Source organism: Neopelma chrysocephalum, unplaced genomic scaffold (genome assembly GCF_003984885.1).
Source record: "Neopelma chrysocephalum unplaced genomic scaffold, ASM398488v2 Primary Assembly neopelma1_24, whole genome shotgun sequence".
NCBI lineage: Eukaryota > Metazoa > Chordata > Aves > Passeriformes > Pipridae > Neopelma > Neopelma chrysocephalum.
In genome coordinates this window covers 19,214,780-19,236,616 of record NW_020897693.1, presented here as the reverse complement: position 1 = coordinate 19,236,616, position 21,837 = coordinate 19,214,780, and the positions used below count along the sequence as shown (strand labels likewise).

Genomic DNA, 21,837 nt, shown 5'->3' with positions numbered 1-21,837 from the left:
TGCTGCAGCTGTCTTTCTAGTAGATTATCTATGGAAACAGCACTGGAAATATTATATCAGGTTATAAAAATCCATAGATATGTGAGTAAACTTTCATCAGTGTATTTGTACATTGTTACAGTTTAACCCAAGTCAGCAGCTAAGTACCCCATAGCCACTCACTTACTCCTCCAGGCATCCAGTGGTGTGGGGAGGAGGATCAGAAATAAAAAAACAAGCAAACACACAAAAAACAACTTGTGTTGAGATAAGAACAGTTTAATAATTGAAAAAAAGTAAAATATAATAATATTAATGATGATAATACTAATTATGAAGATAATAATTGTAATTAAAAAAAAAAAAAAGAAGAAAATACCCTCCCCACCCAAAAAAACTATTGATGCATAATAAAATTGCTCACCTCTCACTGATTGGTACCCAGCCTGTCCCCAAGCAGCAAATGGCCCTTTCTGACCAACTCTCCCTAGTTTAGATACTGGACATGGTGTTCTGTGATACAAAATATCCCTTTGGCCGTTTCAGGTCAGCTGTCTTGGCTATGTTTCCCCTCCTGCCCAGCTTCTTGTGCACTTCCCCACTGGCAGAGCATGGGGAACTGAGAAGTGCTTGACTTAGAGTAAGCACTATGCAGCAACAAAGAAATCATCAGTGTGATATCAACATGATTCTCATACTAAATCAAAATCACAGCACTGTACCAGTTACTAAGAGTTACTAAAATTAACTCTATGTCAGCCAAAGTCAAGACAGTATTAATATCTTTTGTGAGGAAACAAAAGTCTGTATAGATCCATCCACAGTCATAGTATGTGTGCGTGCATTCCCAAATATCCAACAGACTCAGATTCCTTCCCTTTTTACCTTTTGGCTCTGTTCTGTAGGACGTGGGCCAATGAGATGCATGCACTAGTGATATCTGAGGAACTGGCAAATGATGTCCTGGGAGCTGAACTGCTTATCAAGCGTCATGAGGAATACAAGCGTGAGATAGAGAAGCAGTGGCTAAAATATGAAGAAATGCAGCGGGCAGGAGGTGACCTGGTGAAGAATGCACATTTCATGTCTGTGGAGGTGTGTTGATGAGTTAAATATTTTACAAACAAGAGTGAACAAAGACATAAAAGGAACAGAAGTTGCAGCTTTGTTTCAGAGCAGAACTAAACAGGACACTCCGATTCTTAACTGTTAAAAGCTACACACACTGTGTCACACACAGAAAAAGAAAACACATTTTAAAGTTCTTATGACACATCACAATGCAATCCCCTGTAGGATGGACTGATGCCCCTGCATACATCAGAAGATACATAATTCTTCAGAAATGTGCAAAGGAACAAGAATGTTAACCTTTCTGTAATCCTGTTATCTATATATGTTTAGACTTTGCCCTAGCTTGTCTTGACATTCTCTGTAAATCCAGAGATCACACCATCAAAAACATCTTCAGAATTTATGCAGGATTACATTATTTCTGTTGCAGAAAGAACAAGAGAACTTTCTGCAGTTTAAGTCTCTCCATTGTTGCCTTGCCATAAATAGATGTTTTTGTTGAATCTTCTCGTTCTCACTGGTTCTATAATACAAGTTGCCCAAGTTTCATCTTGGGAAATCATACGGCAGAATATTGGTCATACAGTATGTGGAATATGCATAAAATTCTAACATCTAGCTATACAGTGTACAGGCTAAATGAATTCAAGTAAGAAAAATGAGAACTCAGACATCCTTTCTAAACTATGCTAGCACCACAAAGTTAGCTAGAGATCATCTTCCAAATCATGAAGGCTAAATCATTACATGCTAGTTGCCTGTCCTGTGAAGATCTGATTGGATTTTTCACCTCCTGTCATCGCAAATGTTATTTTTCTAGATTGAAGAAAAACTGTTAGAGCTGTCAGAGCTGATGAAGAAGGTAAAGGAGAGCTGGGACATGAGGAAAGTGTTATATGAAGAAAACTGGGAGATTCAATTGCTCCGCAGAGAGCTATTACAAGCAGAAGCATGGCTGACTGCCAAGGAGAGCTTTCTTTCAGATACCAACTACGGGGTGAGTAACAACATTGCAACACTACTGAAACACTATTGAACACTCTATGCCTCAGCATATACAGAGTGCTTGGCACGTGTACCAGCTCAGGCCTGAAATTAATCACAGTCTAAACAGTAATGCACCCTTGAGATTAGAAAGGGGAGGAGCTCTGCCGTCTTACAAAAGTGAGCCCAGGGCAGTTGCTGCTTTTGACATGGTGACGAGCTCCTCAAAGTGGTCCTTCCAAGGGGTGGTAGAAGACAGGGGAGAATTCCAAACCATTTTTTCAAATAAGATAACTTGTAGAGGGTTCAACCTTCCCTGTCATGTGGAGAGCCTGTTTTGAAAGGAAAAGGGGTTTTTCCCCACCTCATTCTCCCCATCAAGCGGTAGAATGTTTTACAGAGATGGCTTGACAGCTAGCTTGTCAATTCCCTTTAAATTAGCATCCAACACGTTCCTTTTGGTTTGCAATTTTTTTCTCATTGTGAACTGTCATCTGATGGTTTATAAAATGGGAAAACAAAGTCATAAACTCAGGTATCAAAAACTAAGCAGAGGGCATGACAGAGGTTTAAGATGCATTGTCATAGGGCAGGAATTACTTTGTGTGTAGCACAAGCTAGAATCCATGTACTTAATCTGTATGTAAACAGTTATAGCTGGAAACCATGGTACTACATAGCTTTGCAGAAAAACGAAGGTTGTTATTCGAGCTCTTTTTATCCTGCACATCAGACAGACTGCAAGCTACAGACCTTTTATTGAGTGTAAATTTTTCACACACTAGGAGGGGTTCAGACATTCAATTACAAAAATTTCAGAATCATAATTTGGCTAAATAAAATAGGTAAATCTAAAAATCTTAGGCACAGTCTCTTCTGAGGGACTTGATTTTGGACCTCCGTGTCTGGTGATTTTTCCATTCAGGATTCAGTATCTGAAGTAGAAGAATTACTGAAGAAACACCATGATTTTGAGAAGATGCTCGCAGCACAGGAGGAGAAGTTTGCTCAGCTCAGCAGGAAAACTAAGGTGAGTACTAGAAGGTTAATAAGCTGTGTATGAGACAGGATGATGTGGGTCCTTGATTGTTTGGATATCACTCCACATACGAATGAACTCCTGGCCTGAGATAGAGTAAATGAGTAACCAAAGCTGAGATACTGCAGACAGAGCAGCTGAGAACCAGACCTATATGTGGGTCAAAAAAGATAACTAGCTTGCAAAAGCTTTAGGGAAGAAGTAGAAGTTTTCTTCTGTTAGGAGCAGCAAAAAGAGCGTGAGAAGTGGTGTGATCATCCCTTGCTACACAGATAGAGAAACTTTGCTTTATTCAGGACTTCAGTAGGGAGTTGGAGCTACCTGAGCATTCTAGAGAATAGCAAAGGGCTGAAAATAAAGGGAGACAAAAGCACTGATAGGCCTTTTTCCTTCCGACATCAGAGTTTTACAATGGATTGTGATAAGTACCAAAAAATATTCACTGAGCCTATCAGATCCTGTTTCAATGTGGGAGGTTTTAATTATTTTCCTGAAATAACCAGCAAAACATACCTTTTGTGTTTGACATTAGGCTAAAAATTAGCTTAGCCAAATCTGTCTTTCATTTATTTCATTTGATTTGCAAATTGGCTAAATGAAGGGACAAAGGTCCTTTCCTCTAAAATTTTCTCTGACAACACCCCTAGATACTCCATGTTCTTACAGAAAACTTAAAGAAGCAGTGACACAAAAAAAGGAGCATAGGTTCTCTGGAGCTTATTAAAAAATCAGCCTCTAGAGAACTTAGCAAGGTCAGGATTCACTGTATTTGAGATTAACTGCCATTAGTATTCATGGTTTGAGTAACAAAATAATGCTCAGCACATAGCAATTAAGTTCAGATCTAGCTCTAAGAATGCCAACAGAGGAAAAGGCCTTAAAATTCAATGCCAGGTGACAGTGTATTTGAAAAACTATTCCTGCTAAAAAAAAACAAAAATCTTATGTAAGTATCCATAAATAAAATGAAGGTAATTTAAAAAAATGTAATACTTCTGTCCTTCAGAGAGAGATGAATCTTCTGAAACAAGTGGACACAGAAGACAGTGAGCATAAGGATAAAGGCAAAGTTGTACGGGTTCCCTCTCTGAAGAGAAAAACATCTGACAAAAGGAACACACCACCAAAAGTGACAGAGATAAAGAGCACAATGCCATTACCATCTGTGCCCTTACCCAGCCTGTCCTGGAGGGCCCCACTTGAAACTATTTTCTCCCCTGTTGAAAAATCTCCAACAAGGTTCCAACAACTCATTGCTGAGGATGTCCCTGAAGTGCTGAGCAGCAACAAAACAGAAATGAAAGCTGAAACAAGGCTCAGTGAGATTATCCCTCCACCTACACCAAAGATGGTGAGTCCACAAGCTAGTTCTTTGGAAAGTCACAGTTCTTTAAGCTCTTCTTTATCTCCTACTCCTATAAACCAGCAACACAGTAGCAGTTTGTCAGAATCTGGTGCCACAGACCACCTATCTCCTCAGGAAAAAGGTGCTATAGGCTCCTTTATCTCCAAACTCCAGACCAAACTAATGGCAACACCACCCAAGCCTGGAAAAAGGTCCCTAGATATATCACCAAACTTACTGCTGTCTAACTCCTCTCGGGAGACATTAGAGAATACGTCTTTGGTAAACCCACAGAATGTGCCTTTGCAATTGAAACACTTTCCACAGTGACAGTTGACTTAAGCAGCTGTGTAAAGCTTAAAACCATTTTTAATTTGCTCAGCTTTGTAGGCTAGGTCTTAACAACTATATTGGTTTCTGTTTTTCTTTCCCAAACTAGAGGTTATTCCAGCTGCTGAATACTCAGCAGAACACCTAACAACAGCCAGGAGACGCTGTCTTACAAAGAGGCGAGACTGCAGATTTACCTACACCCTCTATGTGAGGTAGCAGTGCTTAATGTCCACTGAGTTTAGAAGTCAGAGAAAGGCAGGACTTAATGGCACATTTGCCAAAGAGCTGACTTGGTGCAAGACTAGAACCAACAACTCCTGCTCACTTGGGCAGGAAATGCACTGTTGACTCATCACTCCTGTACTCTGAGAGGAATGTGTTTGTCACATACCCAAGTGTACCAGTACAACACTATACTTGGTGTAACTCAGTATTTATAGAGTGGTATGAATAACTTGAACCATTTAAGTTGTAAAATATAGTTAATAATATAAAAATAATATTAACACAATATGATTGAGCAAATTTCATAAGTGAATTGCTCTAGAAGGATGCGAATTCTCTTCATTTAGGTAGTATATCAAAGATATGACTACAACACAGTAAGGATTTCTAGCTGTGCTGTCAATGTAAAGGCTAGAGGAAGCAGAGATTAGTTTCTTTGCATGGAATTTATCTAAAAAAGACCTTCAGAAATATTAACGTATGCTTAAGGGCCATTTTAAAGTTAAGTAGCAATATTCTTGTGTGTCTCAGGTTTCTGCAAGTCTCCAGCACATGGAAGGTTTCCTAGAGAAGAGAGACCAGCTCCTTCCAGGAAGACAACAGGTAGAAACAAATGCCATCACTCTTTATTGTTATTTCATTGTCCTTGGATTATAGTCCAGACCTCCTCAGACTTCTTCAGGATAATCCCCTGCTGAAGAGGAGCTCAATACTAGGGGTTTGCTTCAGTTATCCTAAAATGCATTAGGAAGTGTCCACTGACTTTGGCAGTAGCTGATCAAGTCCTTAAGAGATGATGGAATTTTTGCCTGACATGGGAATCATACATTTAATGGATGTATGAACCAGAGCCTAGGCTGTATGAACATGTTAATTACATTTCCTAATTATAAACACAGGTTTCAGTATATCAACTGAATTGGAAAAAAACCCACCAATATTAAAAAAAACCAAACCAAACAACAAAACCAAAAGTAAAAAAAAACCCACACCCCAAAAAAACTAAAGCTTCGTAATCCTGTAACAGCATGTGATAGTTTGTTGACAATGGAAGCCCTCAGTCCCATGCTCCCAATACTTATAATTTCTAACTGTGCTAGAAGAGAATTAAAGTTCTGTTTATCTTTGAAGAATTGATTTCTTAAGTCTGGATTTGAATGAAACTGAAATCTAAATTCTTATCCTGGGAAATAATACCACGTCAGGTCAGAAGCCTAATGATCACAACAGGGCAGGAAATTTTCTAGTATTCACCACCAATCTGTAGACATCTCAGTGTTTGCTGGGTCTTGCATATAAAGTTGTCTTGGATTATTCGTCCCATAGATTATTTCCCCCAAAATTTTTAACTTGAAAGACCTCTTTTAGAAACTGAATCTGGTATGGACTCCATCTTCTGGAAGAGGAATTTATTTTTTCTTCTCTTCTGGATATATAGAATTTAGTTTGCAGTGATACCGAACTTCCATATTACCAAACAAGAAAAATTATGACTTACGTTCCTCAGAACTTTTTCTTTCCTTTTCTCTGAATTACCAAATTGTCAACTTGATTCACTGACATAACAAAATACGAATATACAAAAGTAATAGGATCCTTCATCCAGAAGAGTCTCACGGCACTAAACTAAAACCTTACAGTAATTCATACTTGGGGTTGGCTTTTGCACATTGTTCAGTAGCATTCCACTGGGGTTAGTTTAAGAAAATAAGAAGAGTTCAGCAGCCTCATTAGGCTGAAACCACACACTTGACAAAACTGGCCTGTGACCAGCAGGCAGGGGCTGGTGTTCCAGCTAGGAAAAAATTTTAGTGGCCAATAATTAGACATAACTTTGATTATCCACCTTCAAAGATGTTGCTGGCCACATGGTATACAGAGCTTGCTTGAACCAGGTTATGTCATTTGTTCAGTCCTGACTCATAGAGAGCCCTTATTGAATCACCCCCACCAGAAACTATAGTAGGTTCTGCTCTTCTAGGAGATAATAATGACTAAGAGAACTTCTGTGATCATAACATGGACAGCTCCCGGCTTCTTGAGGAAGTTGCATATGAAAGATTTCACTACTCCTATAAAATATATAATTAATGACTGAATTTTATTACCATTTCTATTCATGTAGCCAGGCTCAAGGTCTTGGAAATCCTTCTACATAAAACTTGATGGATTAAAGCTTGATTTCTATAATGATGAAAAAGAAGCATCTAAGGTAATTCGATTTTTGAATCTTTCTAGCAATCTCTCTGTCTACCTATGTAAAAGTGCATTTAAAAAATTGCATTTAAAAACATTTGCTTTGGTTTGGGTCTGGGGTAATCAGTTCTCTTTCAAATGTCAGCTGAATGAAAATTCAGCAATTATTCCACTGATACCAACTATAAAACAGAATAATAAGTTTTCATAAATTTTCAAGGATATTCCTTAAAAAAAGTATTTTATGCAAGATTCACCTTCAAGATACAATCATCCATTGTTCCTCTGTGGTTCTTTCTATTCAGTGATCCTAGTTATAAAGTTAGCGGCATAAAAATATGGGTGTCTAGTTAGCCTGCAGGTTGGTATGGAATTGAATCTTAGCAGAACAGATGCAGAAGACATTTTGTTTTTATTTTATCCCCCTTCAGAATATATCCACACTCCTCTCCCTCAGTATTGCAGGCTCCAAATGTGAGAAGCTAGTAAATTACACCAGGAAAGAGAACAGCTTCATGTTGCGGTAAGTCTTGTGGAGAAGTGCACAAATGAAAAGCTACACAGGTACCTGTACAGTTACATTTGCCTACAGTCACCTAAGACTGTATGTTGTTAGGAGGCATAACTGATATGTCTTACGCTCACCAAGACAGAAGGTATAAGTCAAAACTAACTAGAATTCACCTTCTATCCTCATTTACAGGCTGAGAGATGGGGCAGAGTATTACTTTGCAGCACCTTCTCAGACACTGATGGAGGACTGGCTACAAGCACTACAGAATAATATAGGTACATTCTCACTTCCTTCAAGAATGAGCTGTGTTTTTAGCAAGTGATGATGAAAGAAAGAGAAGAGAATGAGAAAGTGTCCTTAGTTCAGCGCATTTTGAGCTGTCCTTTTTGCCTCTGTTAGACAGTAGTACACAGGTCACCTGCCTTGTGATGTAGCGACCTGGCAGGAGAATGCCCAGGGTGACTTGCAAAGCAGCCTTTCAGTTGTACTGTGGCCAACGTCAGGTTATTTCTAAGCCTTGTATTCCTCCTTTTATTAAGGAGCTGCCTTGGATCCTGATCAACAGCTTTTCTGCTGAATCTAAATCTCTTTCTGGACACCTCTCTAAGCAGTGGCTTACTGGAAAGGAAGTCAAAGAACAGATATAACTATGATGTTCAGAGAAAATTGTTACGGACCCAGAAAAGGCAAACTCTGCCTCTAATGCTACTTCAGAAGGTTTTTATTTGTGTGGTTTTTTGACCTTGCAGGAAACAGTAATAGATCACATTCCACAGTGATGATGCAGCCTTTCACTCCAAACACAGAGACCTCCCAGAAAAGACTGCGGGACTTTACAGACAGGGGCTCTGCTGAAAGACTGACCAGCAAAAGCTCACTCGTGAGGTATGGGCTCTGTGCCACAAAGCTGAACAGACGTCAGTGCTGTTTTTGCTCAGGTAGCAGTCACCTACAAAGAGAGACTGCACTGAGGTCAAAAAGTCCTACTCCTCTGTCACTAATGTCACAAATAGTGTGGCCAGCAGGACTAGGGCTGTGATCATCCACTGTATTTGGCAGTGGTGAGGCCACACCTTGAGTCCTGTGTTCAGTTCTGGGCCCCTCACTTCAAGAAAACTGGAGCGTATCCAAAGAAGGGCAACAAAGCTGGTGAAAGGTCTAGAGAAAAAGTCTTACAAGGAGCAGCTGAGGGAGCTGGGATTGTTTACCTGGAGAAAAGGAGGCTCAGGGGAGACACAGACATGGAAAACAAAGCCATAGCCAAATTCAGAAATTTGGCTTTTGTGCACTTTCTGTTGCATTTGGAATCCGTAAAAAACTTACAGACTGTGATGTGAAATCCCAGTCCTGCTGCCGGGCAGACTTTTGCTGCTGAGCCAGATGCCTAGCAAGTTCTTATACATACAGAGTGATTTAAACTACTCTAGATTGTACCTGATTTTCTGGTGATGCTTGTTGTTGATAGGAGAACACCATCCTTCAAAATCAAAGCGGAGAGAAAGTCTGCAGAATTTTCCAGATTTTAAGGAAGATGAGACTGCAGTGACACAAGCCTCCATCACCACCCTAAGTCTAGAACAAAGTGGAAATAAAACAAAACTGCTTCCATCTCTACTAGAAGCAGGAAGAGAAAAATTATATTTGCCTCAATTAATACCAGATCATTATATCTTAACTCAGCCCTCTGGAAATGTATGGATATGTTTTAAGGTAATCGATTCCCTTGAAACTTTTTAAATTATGAATTAAATCTCATAAAATCTTTAAATACAATTAAAAAGGACTGCATCTGGTGTACTTTTATGTGTACGACAACTCTGTCATTCACCATACCACACAAGTGATATCTACTCTGAGTTACCTCAGGGAAGAGCAGAGGGACCTTTAAGCCAGACCGCTCAAGTGGAGTGACTCCGCAAGACAGGAGTGGGGAGCACCTAGCAGAGCATGAGGTGCAAGCTGTGATTGAACTACAGCCACCTGCAAGTGGATTTGCAGATACCAACAGATAAGATTTAAGAGGCTTCGGTGGTCTGTGCACCCAAAGGTAATGTTTGTTATATACTTCCTGGAGTGTTTTGTAGTCTCCACAGTCTTGCCTTTTTACAATACATTAATCAAAAATTCCCTATTTGCCAATTCTTTCTGGATGAAGTTACCAGGAATAAAAGAAGTCCTGCAGTGTTACTCATTTTTAATAGAATCTGAATCTAAAATAAGGCATGAACAATCACTCTTTCAGTATAAAAGGAGAGGAAACACAGGTTAGCAAGGAGGAGGTCTAGTCCCCAAACAGCAAGCTCCACATGCTAAGGTATGGTGTAACCATGGGGAGGAATACATATATATATTTTCCCCAACTTATCTCTGTTGCTGAGCCAAAGAAAAGTTATCTAGCATGAAGATGGGAAGAAAGGATATTTCTTACCCCCAGGTCATAGTGGCTGGGGGCTCTTCTTTGACAGATGGAAGCTAAAGCTTCAAGTCCTTAAATCCTCTGACAAGGACTTCAGCCTTGGTCCTTTTCTAGCCCATCTGAAGCATGACTCTCATTCTTTGCTTGCAGTCTTCTCCTCTGCCCTGAGTAATTCTCCAGTGGTAGGGAAGGAGAACCCTTTACACCAAGTTTATGTAAATACTTTCTGGGTACATGCAACATTTAGAGTCTAAATTTAGACTGATTCAGATCAGTCACTTGCATCCAACAAGGTGATCTAATAATTTCATTTTTTTTGGCTAGTCCAGCTCTCTCATCTGCTCCACCTCAGCTGGAGCTGATGCCTGTCACCAAAAAAAAAAACCAAAAAAACCCAGCACATGAAAGTAATGGGAAACTGATGCATTTTCATTATTGCTGATCATTTTTAGCTGCTTTTATTAAAAAACAAACAACAAAAAAAAACCACAAAAAAGAAAAAAATAACCACCAAAAAAACCCACAAAAACCCAACCAAACAAAAAACTAACAAACAAACAAAGAAAAACCACAAAAAGCCTAACACTTTTTTAAAGTATTTTAAACTTACCATTTAAACTTACCATTCAACTGATAACAGCAAAGTTATCAAGAAAGGCAGCCTTCTGTACTCACTTAGGTCAAACCACCAAGAGGCAAAACAAAGCTGTGCCTTGGTTGTGGCTTAGTACAGCTGCCTCTTTACCCTGCTTTGTGCCATTCCACTGAAGAGGGTTTTACCACAGGAGGCAGATTTTGTTCCACTTTTTCCAAGGCTCTCCATGCCTTTGTAAACCTGAAGATCTTCTCCCAAATTTTTCCATCCAATCTTGAAAACAGTAAATGCCCTATGAAGTTCTCAGCAGGCATTTTGCAGTAAATAGTGCTAATACAAGTGGAAAAAACATTTCCTTGTGTTTAAGTGCATAAAGTTTCATGGGTCTGGTGTTCCTTCACAATATTTTATTAATTAATAAATTATTATATTTTAATTAATATATTATTAAATGGTTAAAAGACACAAGCAAGCAATTTCTCTGAAAAACAGCTAGCAGTTATAAGAACAAACTTTTGTTTCCTTTGTGTTTGGCAACAGATAGCAAGCTCTGTATTTGTGGGGGTTATCCATCGGAAAGTAGTGCTCTGGGGTGCCTTTCGGGTGACTTTTTGGCAGGCATGCATTCATATTCAGTCATTAAGCAACCATAACACCAGACTAGCAATGCCTGATTTATAAGCATGTCATGTGCCTTTTTAGGGTGAGACACAGATAACAACTTTCTCCTGGAAGTGCCTGCTTTGGTTTGCATGCACTCTGCTCAGTCACAGGACAGCATGTGGCACAAGGCCAGGCAAGAATGGGGCCGAGGCAAAAATCGAAACCACAACCTTTGGGGAACAACCACACAAAATTCAGAGGCCCTTAGACTCGCTGTATACCCAAAAAGAACAAGGACCAAGGACCAGTCCAGAGCACAGGTCACTGATCAGCCTCATGTCACTGAAACTCTGCTCTATAGTTCTGTGAGTTTGGGGCTGTGCAAATCAGAATGCTGTGAACCACAGCTCAGGTGTGCTTTGAGAGACAGCCTGTACCAGCTACCACTTCCCAAGAAGCTGCACAGACAAGACTGTGCCAGGTGTAGGTCCCTCCATCCTGCAGAGTCCTCCAGCAGCCTTTGCCCTCCAGGTCCTCCTGCCACACCATCAAGCCAGCAATGTACTCCCTTAATGTCATAGAATCATAGAATCGTTTAAGTTGGAAAAGACCTGTATGACCATCGAGTCCAACCGTTAACTCAGCACTGCCAAGTTCACCACTAAACGTGTTCCCATGTGTCACATCCATGTCATGTTACAAAAACAAAAAAGTAACCAAAATAAAACAAAAAGGCAGTCTGACGGGCAATGATAGAGCCCTCACACAATTTCAAGCCCTGAAACACAAAAATATATTTGATAAAACTATTATCATTTAAGGCTACAATGGTACCACATGGGGCCCCAAGGAGATGAAAGGGTATATGCTTGTCTGTGACTCCAGCTGCAAAATTGAACAGCAGTCCCCAGCCTAACTTTAAGTGTTGGCACAAATTTTGGTGACAGTTCTCCTGGCAAAGGGAGATTCCACCTTCCCTGCCACAACTACCTAGCTGCTATCAGTTGCTGGTTTTGGGACTCCCCTCTAACTGTTCAGCCCCCAGCCCTCTCCTCCAGCTCAAACCTTTGCAGCTCCTGTGTAACAGTGTAATGCTGGAAAATGTAGGCAATAATTTGATGTCCCAAGAGCAGTGAGGACATGAGATGGACAGCATGATGGTGTTAGTCACTTCTTGTCCATCCTTTCCAGCCAGGGCAAGCAGGGGGTCAAACACCAAATGTCTGTGGAGCCTAGGTGAATCAGGGTGCACCAGGACATGGGACATGGGAGCACATAGCCTCTTCGCAGTCATGATGGAATTAGTTTTTGTTCTGTCCAAGCAGGTTATAGGGAGGGGTTTCTTTATAGGACCAGCCAGAGGAGCACAAAAATTTGTATGTGCCACAAAATACTGTGCCAGGACGTGCTGCTCTCCTATGCAAAGGCAACAGATCCTGCTGGTAGGACTCTCCTTTGAGATAGCCCCCTGCTGCCATCTCACCTCTCAACTCAAAATGGTTCTTTTTTTTTTCTTGCAGCTGGTATCCCATTAGTTCTTAACGTCTCATGGCCAGAATTCAGCTGTACAGTTGCATTCCAGCTTTTACTACTCCTCAGGTTTTGCATGACATTCTTTAGCTCAGGAAATTTGCATTGTACAAGGAATATTACTACGGCTTACTTGCCATTGCAGCAGAAGCAGCATTTAGTAAATGCAGGGTTCAGGCAATGAAGTCTTTGTAAATGCTCTCCCTTTGAGCTTGAGTACTGCCTGCATATACCCTGTTGCTCTTTCTTTGTCTGACTTTGGATTTCAAATTAAATAATTCTAGATCTCAAGTAAATTTCCAACATGGAAGAAATGTATAAGATTTTCCTTGGAGGTCCCTGCTGAATATGCTGTGTTCAGAATAAACAAGGCAGAAGCAGGTCCAAATCCTTCAATGTTAGAGAAGTCTGCAAACTCCTCTGACTTTTGTGGATCTCTGTTTTATATTGCTCAGCATCCTTCCCTACCATCTTTTTAATATAGTGCAAGGCCATAAAGATGTTCCAATCTCCTAGTTCAAAGCAAAAATCTCTCACTGCACTCCAAAGCAAATGAAAACCAGGTGTCATTTTTCCAAATATTTTCCTCCAACAAGGAGGTGCGATAGAGAATTTCCTTTTTTTATTATTTGTGCTCTATTTTCTGTAGCACCTTTTAAAAACACTTTGCCTGTAACATTAGGGATAGAAGACTGTAAAAGGTAAAAATCTTCTGGCTGTGAAAATATAATGGCTATGCATTCTTTTAGTGAGTTATGTTGTCGTACATTCAGTTTACATCCATAAGGAGCACCAGCTTATGGCTTGGTCATGATTATTTAATTAAATGTACTTGAGTCTATGCTAATTATTCTTCTCAAGCTTCTGCTATCATAAGTTTGTTTCAGGTTCTTGACATTTTAACGTATAAAGGCACTGCTGGTATAAATCAATGCATTTACTCACGCTTTATTCAGAACTTTTCCTCCAGCCAACACTCAAAAGAACCGTACTCACTCACTGCAGCTAACATCATCTCTCCTTGAAATGTAACTGCCCCTTTTGTGGCAGTTTGGAGCAGTGTTTCTGTGCCAAACTCTTGCAGGGGAACAGAAAAAAAAGGAGTAACTTCTAAATCAGCAAGGGGAACTGGCCAGACAGAGCGTCACTGTCCACGTTGCAGTTTGGACATTGTTCACATATATATGCATGATTCTTTGGCCTGACTTCAAAACTGAGCCCACCAATTCAGTGCAAATTCTAGTTGCTCAGCCTATCTGAAAATCTGGACATTACTGAATGCAAATGGCCAAGACTTGGTTTGCGATGAAGCATTGAAAAGACACCAATAATGGGCTCAGGGTTGAAAGGACAGGCGCATACAAGAAACTATCTAGCACCACCATATCATATAACATCAGGGAGATCCTGAGAGGTCTCTGCTAACCAGGACCTTAATTTCTTAACCACAGTGTGAGGCTCTTGTGGGCTGAAAACATGGGGGAATAAGATTAAATAAACCCTTTTGAAAGCTAGGAGCTTGAACAAGGCAAGATGAGAAATGTACAGGTTTCCTCAGTTTTCTGCAAATAATGAACACTGATGTGTCGCAATGTGACTGTGATGTGTTCCAGTGTGCTGCCATAGCCTTCAGTAGGAAACAGTGCAAAAACCCAGCCTAGGGGTATCCAGAATAGCTGGAGACATTCCCAGTCCTGCTGCTTCTCTTCCGTTCTACAGCACTCTGGATTGCCTGGAGGAGCGTGTCTTTGTTATTGAGGATGTTGTATTTGCTCAGGTTCACGAGTTTATCGAAATTTTCAGAGGAGTAGATTAACCTAATGAGGTAGTAGGGTGAGCAGCTGTTCTCCAGATTTACTTTGCCTTCTTCCATCTCTGAGTGACCGCGCTTTACCCCTGCAGAGAAAGACAAAAACCACCACAGTGAGCTGAATCTGGAATACTAAATACATGGTGTTGTAAGGGACTGATCTACTTGGCAGAACCCACTGTTAAAAACAACCCCTAGGAATTACTACAAACCCACCCACAGCTTGAAAGAGCCATTCCTGGTCAGTTTTCCCAGCTACTCCTCCCTCCCCTCCTGCTAAGGCTCCGTCCTGGAAATCCCTCAGCAGAGCTGGCACAAATCCTTACATTCCTCCTTATCCTGTCCCTGCAGACAGTTATTCCTGGCAGCGTGCCCATGGGTCCACATCCTTTCCCAAACCCTGTAAGTCTGACTCTAAGACAAGACACACACCTAGAACACCTTTCAAAATCCATGATCACCCCTCAGTTAACCGTGGCAGGTGACAAGTGCACATTTGCCAGCTTGAGTGAGTACATACAAGGAGGCCTTGTGATGCTAACCACATAGCACTGCCTGTTGCAGAGTGCGTAGGTACAGATGGACCAGAGGACCCCACATCAGACTCTTAGCAAACTCCAGCTTGGCCTTGAGTTAACTCAGCCTCTTGGAATTGGCAACATCCATAATCCCCGTTAGGCCAATGTTTTTGCACCAGGGACTTCAGCAGTCTCATATTTATGCTTCTACAAAAATTTAGCTACATTTCTTTGCTGGCTTTTTTTTGCCTATCTCCTTGCAATCTGAACCAAATATGCCCAAAACACAAATGTAATGTGAGAGGACTGTCACCAGGACTACAAAGACTGCTGAGATATTCCTTATGATGTCAACCAGAAGCTCATGAACTGACATGAATTTTGCTTGAGAAATAGCAGTCTAACCTAGTGGTTTCAGGGCAGCGTGACATCAGGGTCCTGGGCACATGCTATCACTAAAAGTGGCTGTATTAAAATATCCAGTGTTGCTTCATTAAGCCTCCCAATATTCAGAGAGATATTATCTGTGTTACCCACATCCATATAAAGCTGCATCTGCCTCAAGCACACAAAAGCACAGTCTATAATACTTGCATTGTAAATGGGCATTTCACAAATTGAGTCTCTTTGGAATTTAAATGGTTAAAAACAAGAAAAAAGTACCCACATTCCACAAGGTGTCTCTCATCCACCTAGAAACAAAAAGCTCCACTGTTAAAATTGAAATCCACAAAACCAGGTTGCCAAGGACTTTCCTCCCCCAACCACCCACATCAGTTGCTGGTTGTCAGCTTGATGGATGAATCACCAACTGCTAGAGACATGCAGGTGAGCATAATAGCTCACCAATTTGGGCCTGGAGCACTGAGAAGCTGCAGCAGCTGCTTTGCTCTGCATCATCTCATCTATCGTTCAGAGAGATTCCAAAAACCTCACCTTCTTTACCTGCCAGCCACTGCTCAATAACCAGAACTCACCACACATTGCCATTTGGACCATCTCCAGCCTCCACTGAACAAGCCTACAGGGTATCTCCTCTTTTCACCCATAAAGTTTCTAAATGTGGTTTTCTTGGTTAGCTCTTAATGCACATATTCACGGAGCATCGGTGAATAGCAGAGCAGAAAAGGACCTTAACCTAAAATGTTTTGCTGCTCTTCCTACCCTTCTCCAAATGCTGCCTGAGAGACACCCATTCTGCTGTGGTCCTACTCAAAAACACAATAGAATTTTGGAATTTTGCCTTTCTGCCTCCACCAATTCTGTACTACTTGCATTAATCACTGGGCGAGACAGAGCACCACATGCCCTCTCTGCAGGCAGCCATTCCACCTGCTCCTGAGCTGGGTGCAAGCAGGTGACCACTACAAGTGGTTCATGGTCCTCTCTTCCAACCACAGCAACAGGGCCAGAGAGGAGGCCCCGCGTCCGGCCAGCCATGCAGCCGCAGCCTGCGAGCGCACTGGCACAGCACTGCAGCAAGCTTGGCATTTTGCCTGCTCTTGCATTCATCAAACATTCAGATGCTTTCCAGGGGCTGGATTATTTTTTATTTTGTTTTGTTTTGTTTTTTTTCACAAAACTGAAGACCCACTCACTCTTGGCAATGCTTTCCAACACAGTGTGGCACTGAGTTGCTTGGGATTGTGTCCTCCATACTTTGCAAGTGGAGAATGACCAGCAGGTGTACGGAGGTTGCTCTTCTGCCTGTCATCAGTGGAAACATACCAGGGGCAGAGCACAGTACACAGTTTTGTTGACTGAATTTACCTGGCTCCTTGAATTCCTTAAACGTGTCATTCACCAGGGGGAAATGGATTACTATGGGTGCTCTGGGATCCTCGGCATCCGAAAAGACGTAACATTCCTTTGGGTTCTTCTTTTCTTCTTCACTTAGCTCCACTTTGGGGAACGGGATATTTTGTATCTTGCAATATTTGTATGTCATCTCTAATTGCTGTGGACACAGAATGTCACGGAGTTAAAGCTCTAAACCAAGAATCAGGTTTACTCATGTATCCTAGAAATACTATGGCATCTTAAGTCATTCCCTAGAATCACTCTGAAATGAATGTGTAGTCCAAAGCAACTGCAGTACAACCCTGCTTTTGGCCACCATTCACCACAAGTCAGATGATGCCTCTTATCAGCTTATAATGCTTTTTACAAGCTCAAGAGAATGATCCAAAACCACATTTAGAATTTGTCATGACAGACCAGGAGAGATCAAGGGCATGTCTCCAGCGAACAATTGTTACTGCAATTCCTAGGAAGTGTATGCTATAATTCACTATAGAGAAAAGAGCCTAACGGTTTCTATAGTTCTGTTCTTGAAGTAAGTTTCTTTCCTCCTCCAAGATACAGTGACTGGTTTGGTCTTGAATATATGATCAAGTTTTAATAAGATAAGAATAGTTTTACCAGAATTGCAAGGAACAGAGTAAGTTAATCTTCTCACCTTGAACACATTCCCCAAACCATAATCAAGGGATATAATGACATCTACATTCCTCTCTGGCTTGAAAAGTGCTGCACCACTGGTGTTGATGAAATAGCCAACATCTATCAGACAAAGATATTTCTGCAGCGGTGTCAGATTGTTAGGGAAAGCGTCCAGTACAGTGTCTGAAAAACATTTTGAATACAGTTAGTGCTGCATTGTTAGGAAAGGAGGAGTGAGTAATTCTGTCTGTGCTACATGTTAAGGGCAGCCCCTTGGTTGCCCTCAAGACCGGGGTCACCTCCCTCCATAATGCAAGCCCACAAACACGGCCTCAGAAGCATGCCCTTTAGACTGCACATCTGGGCCCATCTGGCCTGTTACCACACTCTCCCAGACACATTCACAAAGGCAGGCCATGAGGCAGCCAGGAAGAGGACAGGTGATACACAGACTCCACTGACCTCACAGCTGCTCTGGGGAGTCATTTTTCACAGAATACAGACTTCAACAGATTTTTTCCCCCTAAGAACTGGGAAAAATGTAAACAACAAAAACAATTTCACAGTGTAGCAACACAGCTAACAAATGCAATACATCACTGCATTTTTGCATTGCTCTTTTTTTGCTTTTGTATTCTCAGCTTTTGTAGGCTCCTCTCCGATGTTGAAAAATCTGACTTCAACCTGCTTTCAGTGATCTCACATAAATTATCTGCAAAAAAATACCACATCATGCACACAGCATCCCCTACCTACAGCTTAAAATACTGCTTGAATTAATTAAATCTCACATTAATGCCAAAAGGAGCCAAAAGGGGATTACACCAACTGGTAAGTTGAGATCTAAAGCCAGTTTCTGATAGCTATTTCTCTGCTAGCAACCTCACCAGCTTGCCCTGTAGACAGCAAGTCCTCTATTGTTCCCCTAGTACTCTTCTAGTCCCATGAAACATGAAACATTTTGCCATGGTTTTAAGTATCAAAATAATGGCTTAAGAGTGTCCCTCAAGTTCACAAAATGAGGTAGCAAAGCCCAGAGCAGAACACTTATTGTGTTTAGGCATTTTAAGAAACTGTTGATCACAGAAATACTGCAGCATTTAATTCATTCAACCTCTCTGCTTCCTTGGCCTCATTCTGTAGTGTTAATTTAAACTGTGCAGAGTAACTCTAGCTTGTTCCATAGCCTGGAATGTTTCACAGCAGCTTGAAGTAATAACTCATAATTTTTCCATTTCCTCACTGTCAGGTCTTTACAAAATGTGCTTATTTTAGCATTCGAGGCTGCTGAGAATTCACAGATTCTGCTGTCATGAAAGACATTTGCTTGTAGTCCCTCACAAAAGAAACGGGGCTTTTTACTTGTCTTTGGCCCAGTGAAAATTTTTAGTTGAAATTACATTACCCTCCTTTTCTTATCACAAAGATGGAAGTATGTAGCATTTATTCATGGCTGGATATGTGAACTACAAGTAGGTGTTTTCTTGTGAGAATCTCTTCTTCTATCCCACATGCAAATAGAGACTTTCTTTAAAGAAGTCCTGTCTCAGGAATTCCCTTTAAAGCATGAACCCTACTGTAAATGCATTACACTAATTCCACAGTATTAGTTCTGAAATATCTCATCAGGAAAATTAGGCATTTAAAGTCTTGTTTTAATCTGTCAGATAACCTCAGATGTAGGGAAGCCTTTAAAACAAAGCTATATTCTGGAGACTTCACCTACCACAAGATCAGTTCTGTTCACAGACCTGACATCTCTTCTTGCTCCTAGGGTTTAGCTTGGTCTTATGCAGGCAACCAAAAGAAGATAGAAAATCTGCTAATTTTCCCACTCCAGACTTTCAGTTTTCCTTTTCCCTCTCCAGACTTCATGCTTTCCATATATTTTACTTCATCTGTAGATTGTCTACCCCGAGATAGTCTTTAGTGTTCCTATGCTCGCTTCCACAAAATCCTCCTTAAAATCTGCTTTTAGCCATTTGTCTTTAAAACTGATAATCAGCAAATGTAAGGAAAGCTTTTTTTTAACATTTACTGACTGACAATTTCATCCTTCATCCGTCTTCTTAAGCTACTTGCTTGCTCCTTCTCTCACCCACCCTTCTTATGCTACTTGTTTTCTCCTTCTCTCATTTACTTTCTTGGACCAGACTTTCAGGACACTGAGTCTTTGCTTACTGAACATTTTGAAAGCAGATAGCACACTGTGAGCTTTGTCTTAATCCACAAAAAGCACCACCATGCCTTGCCATTGTCAGCAAACCATGTAGCAATGTCAGAGAGGGACAAAACACACTGTAACTTGCATAAAACAGGGGAAAGAAAACACAAGTTGCCAAAGAGAAAGACTCAGAGGAGGCAGAGAACGCATACTTTCTTGCTGAAGTCAGATTAACCTTGATAACGTGGGGTCCTCCCACACTGCTACCTGTTCATGGAATAAATGAGGGTGGTGGCATTATAGGAAGGTTTCTGATCCACAAAACCTCATCTCCATCACCTTGCTATCATTTCACAGATTGTTTCATAGATTTTGAGGTAAAACTATTATGAGTTTACTTTGCCTTCCTGCGGAGCACAGACCATAGAAAATTGCTGTTCCATTTATACATCAAGTCTACGTATTCTGTTGTTTAATACATACAGTCTAACCCTATGTGATTTCAACTTCCTGTAGCAGGATCTTGGCACTTCTGTTTCTGAGGGGTTAAAGAGAGGTCTCTGGATGGATAGATCATCAGGCAGAAATACCAGACATATGGGCAACCACAGGCTTGCAACCAGTCCTTTTCTTCATCTGATCCACATAATAACCTGCTATTTTGTGCTTCTGGTGTTACCTTTGTTTCTTGACTCAAAAGATTCTGCCTTTCCTGAATCTTTTGACTACTGTACCTATGCAGAGTGACAAACTTCCTGTAGAAGAGCACGGTTTGACACAAATTACAGATATCTTCCAGAAGGGAAAGAGCAGCCTATGGACTAATTCATTTTAGCCTGTTACCCTAAAGCAACAGACACTGTGAACATAGTTCCACCTCAACATATTTCCAAACCCTGAAAAAGTATCTCTAAATGTGAGTTTTCCGAAGTCTAAAAAAAAAAATCTGAGATGTTACCTGCACAATGCAGCTAACTCTTTGTTGCAGTTACCTTTCCATTCAATAAAATTTTTCTGATGGATATAATCCTTATGAAATTCTAAGCCTCTCAGGAAGTTATGAGACTTTCCCAGTAGTGGGCGCTTGGTCATAATGTCCTGAAACATTTCATACAACTTCCCTGACAAACAGGATGGAGGCTCGATGACAGTGATATCATCCTCAGGGGAATGTTTTTCTGAAATAGAGAAGAAACTATGAGATAGAGGGAAAAAAAAATCAGCAACCTGTTTTGCCAGACCCGTTTACTGGCTAGCTGCCCTTCTTGTCTTTCTGTGGGTCCCTCTCCTCCCTGTTTCTTGTAGGCTGCTGGAAAACATGTGCACATGACCCATATCATTTAAACAAAGAGATATTTGGTTTTCTTTAAAGCAGCTACAGCTTTTGTCTTTTACTCTTTCAAATGACATACTGGCTTTGTACTTTTGCCCACAAGTAAAAGCCACCCTTCTCATTTGCAGTCATAGGGAGAGTCATATAACAGACCAGGAGGAATTTTGAAATGAAAAACATTTGTAACTAGCATGAAGTGTGGCTCTGGGGAAAAGAAAGGAAGGGAAGGGGCAGGGCAGGGCAGGGCAGTGCAGGGCAGGGGAGGGGAGGGGAGGGGAAAAGAAAAGAAAGAAAATATCACATAGTGATCATTCTGATATGGATTAAAATTATTCTGGAAGACCCACAGTGAGGCAACACAACATGCAATTTAGAGTGAACATGTGAGAGATTATTCAGAAACAGCACCAACAGTGTACATTTCTTAAGCTTCTCCTGAATAGGAAGTATTATCTGGGCAAAAATAAATACTGATTTTTAAACTCTTACCTATATCTACCATATCTTGGGCCCATCGTTCCCAGAACTCATTTGAATTTGAGGACCAGTACAAGCCATCCAGCAAATTCCTAGTAAAGATGTTTGTCCAAAGACCTGCAAATCAAATCACATGGTGAAAATACTGCCCTACCACACGTTAACCACTGACTATTACAAGTATCCATGCATCATATTACTGGCCCACGTAAACAGACCCTGTCATAACACAGCTTAAGCAGTAGGTCTCACAGAGTTCA

The 21,837-nt window shown here is 40.9% G+C and overlaps 2 protein-coding genes across 5 annotated transcripts in view; one reads left to right on the top strand and one right to left on the bottom strand.

Moving 5' to 3' along the window:
• SPTBN5 (spectrin beta, non-erythrocytic 5) overlaps window positions 1–9,524 on the top strand; it is a 79,821-nt gene extending 70,297 nt beyond the window's left edge. The window contains exons 45-54 of the mRNA XM_027674219.1: window positions 885–1,074; window positions 1,874–2,050; window positions 2,963–3,067; window positions 4,083–4,703; window positions 5,511–5,582; window positions 7,105–7,191; window positions 7,607–7,698; window positions 7,879–7,964; window positions 8,439–8,574; window positions 9,155–9,524. Of these exons, the coding sequence (XP_027530020.1) occupies window positions 885–1,074; window positions 1,874–2,050; window positions 2,963–3,067; window positions 4,083–4,703; window positions 5,511–5,582; window positions 7,105–7,191; window positions 7,607–7,698; window positions 7,879–7,964; window positions 8,439–8,574; window positions 9,155–9,215 (1,627 nt within the window). The 3' untranslated portion in view covers window positions 9,216–9,524. The remainder of the gene's footprint in view (window positions 1–884; window positions 1,075–1,873; window positions 2,051–2,962; window positions 3,068–4,082; window positions 4,704–5,510; window positions 5,583–7,104; window positions 7,192–7,606; window positions 7,699–7,878; window positions 7,965–8,438; window positions 8,575–9,154) is intronic.
• A 1,126-nt stretch (window positions 9,525–10,650) lies between these two features.
• The window catches only part of LOC113979276 (cytosolic phospholipase A2 beta-like), a 56,617-nt gene continuing 45,430 nt past the window's right edge, over window positions 10,651–21,837 (bottom strand). For all 4 annotated transcript variants that reach the window (XM_027706727.1, XM_027706733.1, XM_027706721.1 and 1 more), the window contains 5 exons: window positions 21,590–21,694; window positions 20,760–20,945; window positions 17,620–17,786; window positions 16,932–17,118; window positions 10,651–14,729 (listed from right to left, as the gene is read on the bottom strand). In XM_027706727.1, the coding sequence (XP_027562528.1) occupies window positions 14,491–14,729; window positions 16,932–17,118; window positions 17,620–17,786; window positions 20,760–20,945; window positions 21,590–21,694 (884 nt within the window). In that variant the 3' untranslated portion in view covers window positions 10,651–14,490. The remainder of the gene's footprint in view (window positions 14,730–16,931; window positions 17,119–17,619; window positions 17,787–20,759; window positions 20,946–21,589; window positions 21,695–21,837) is intronic.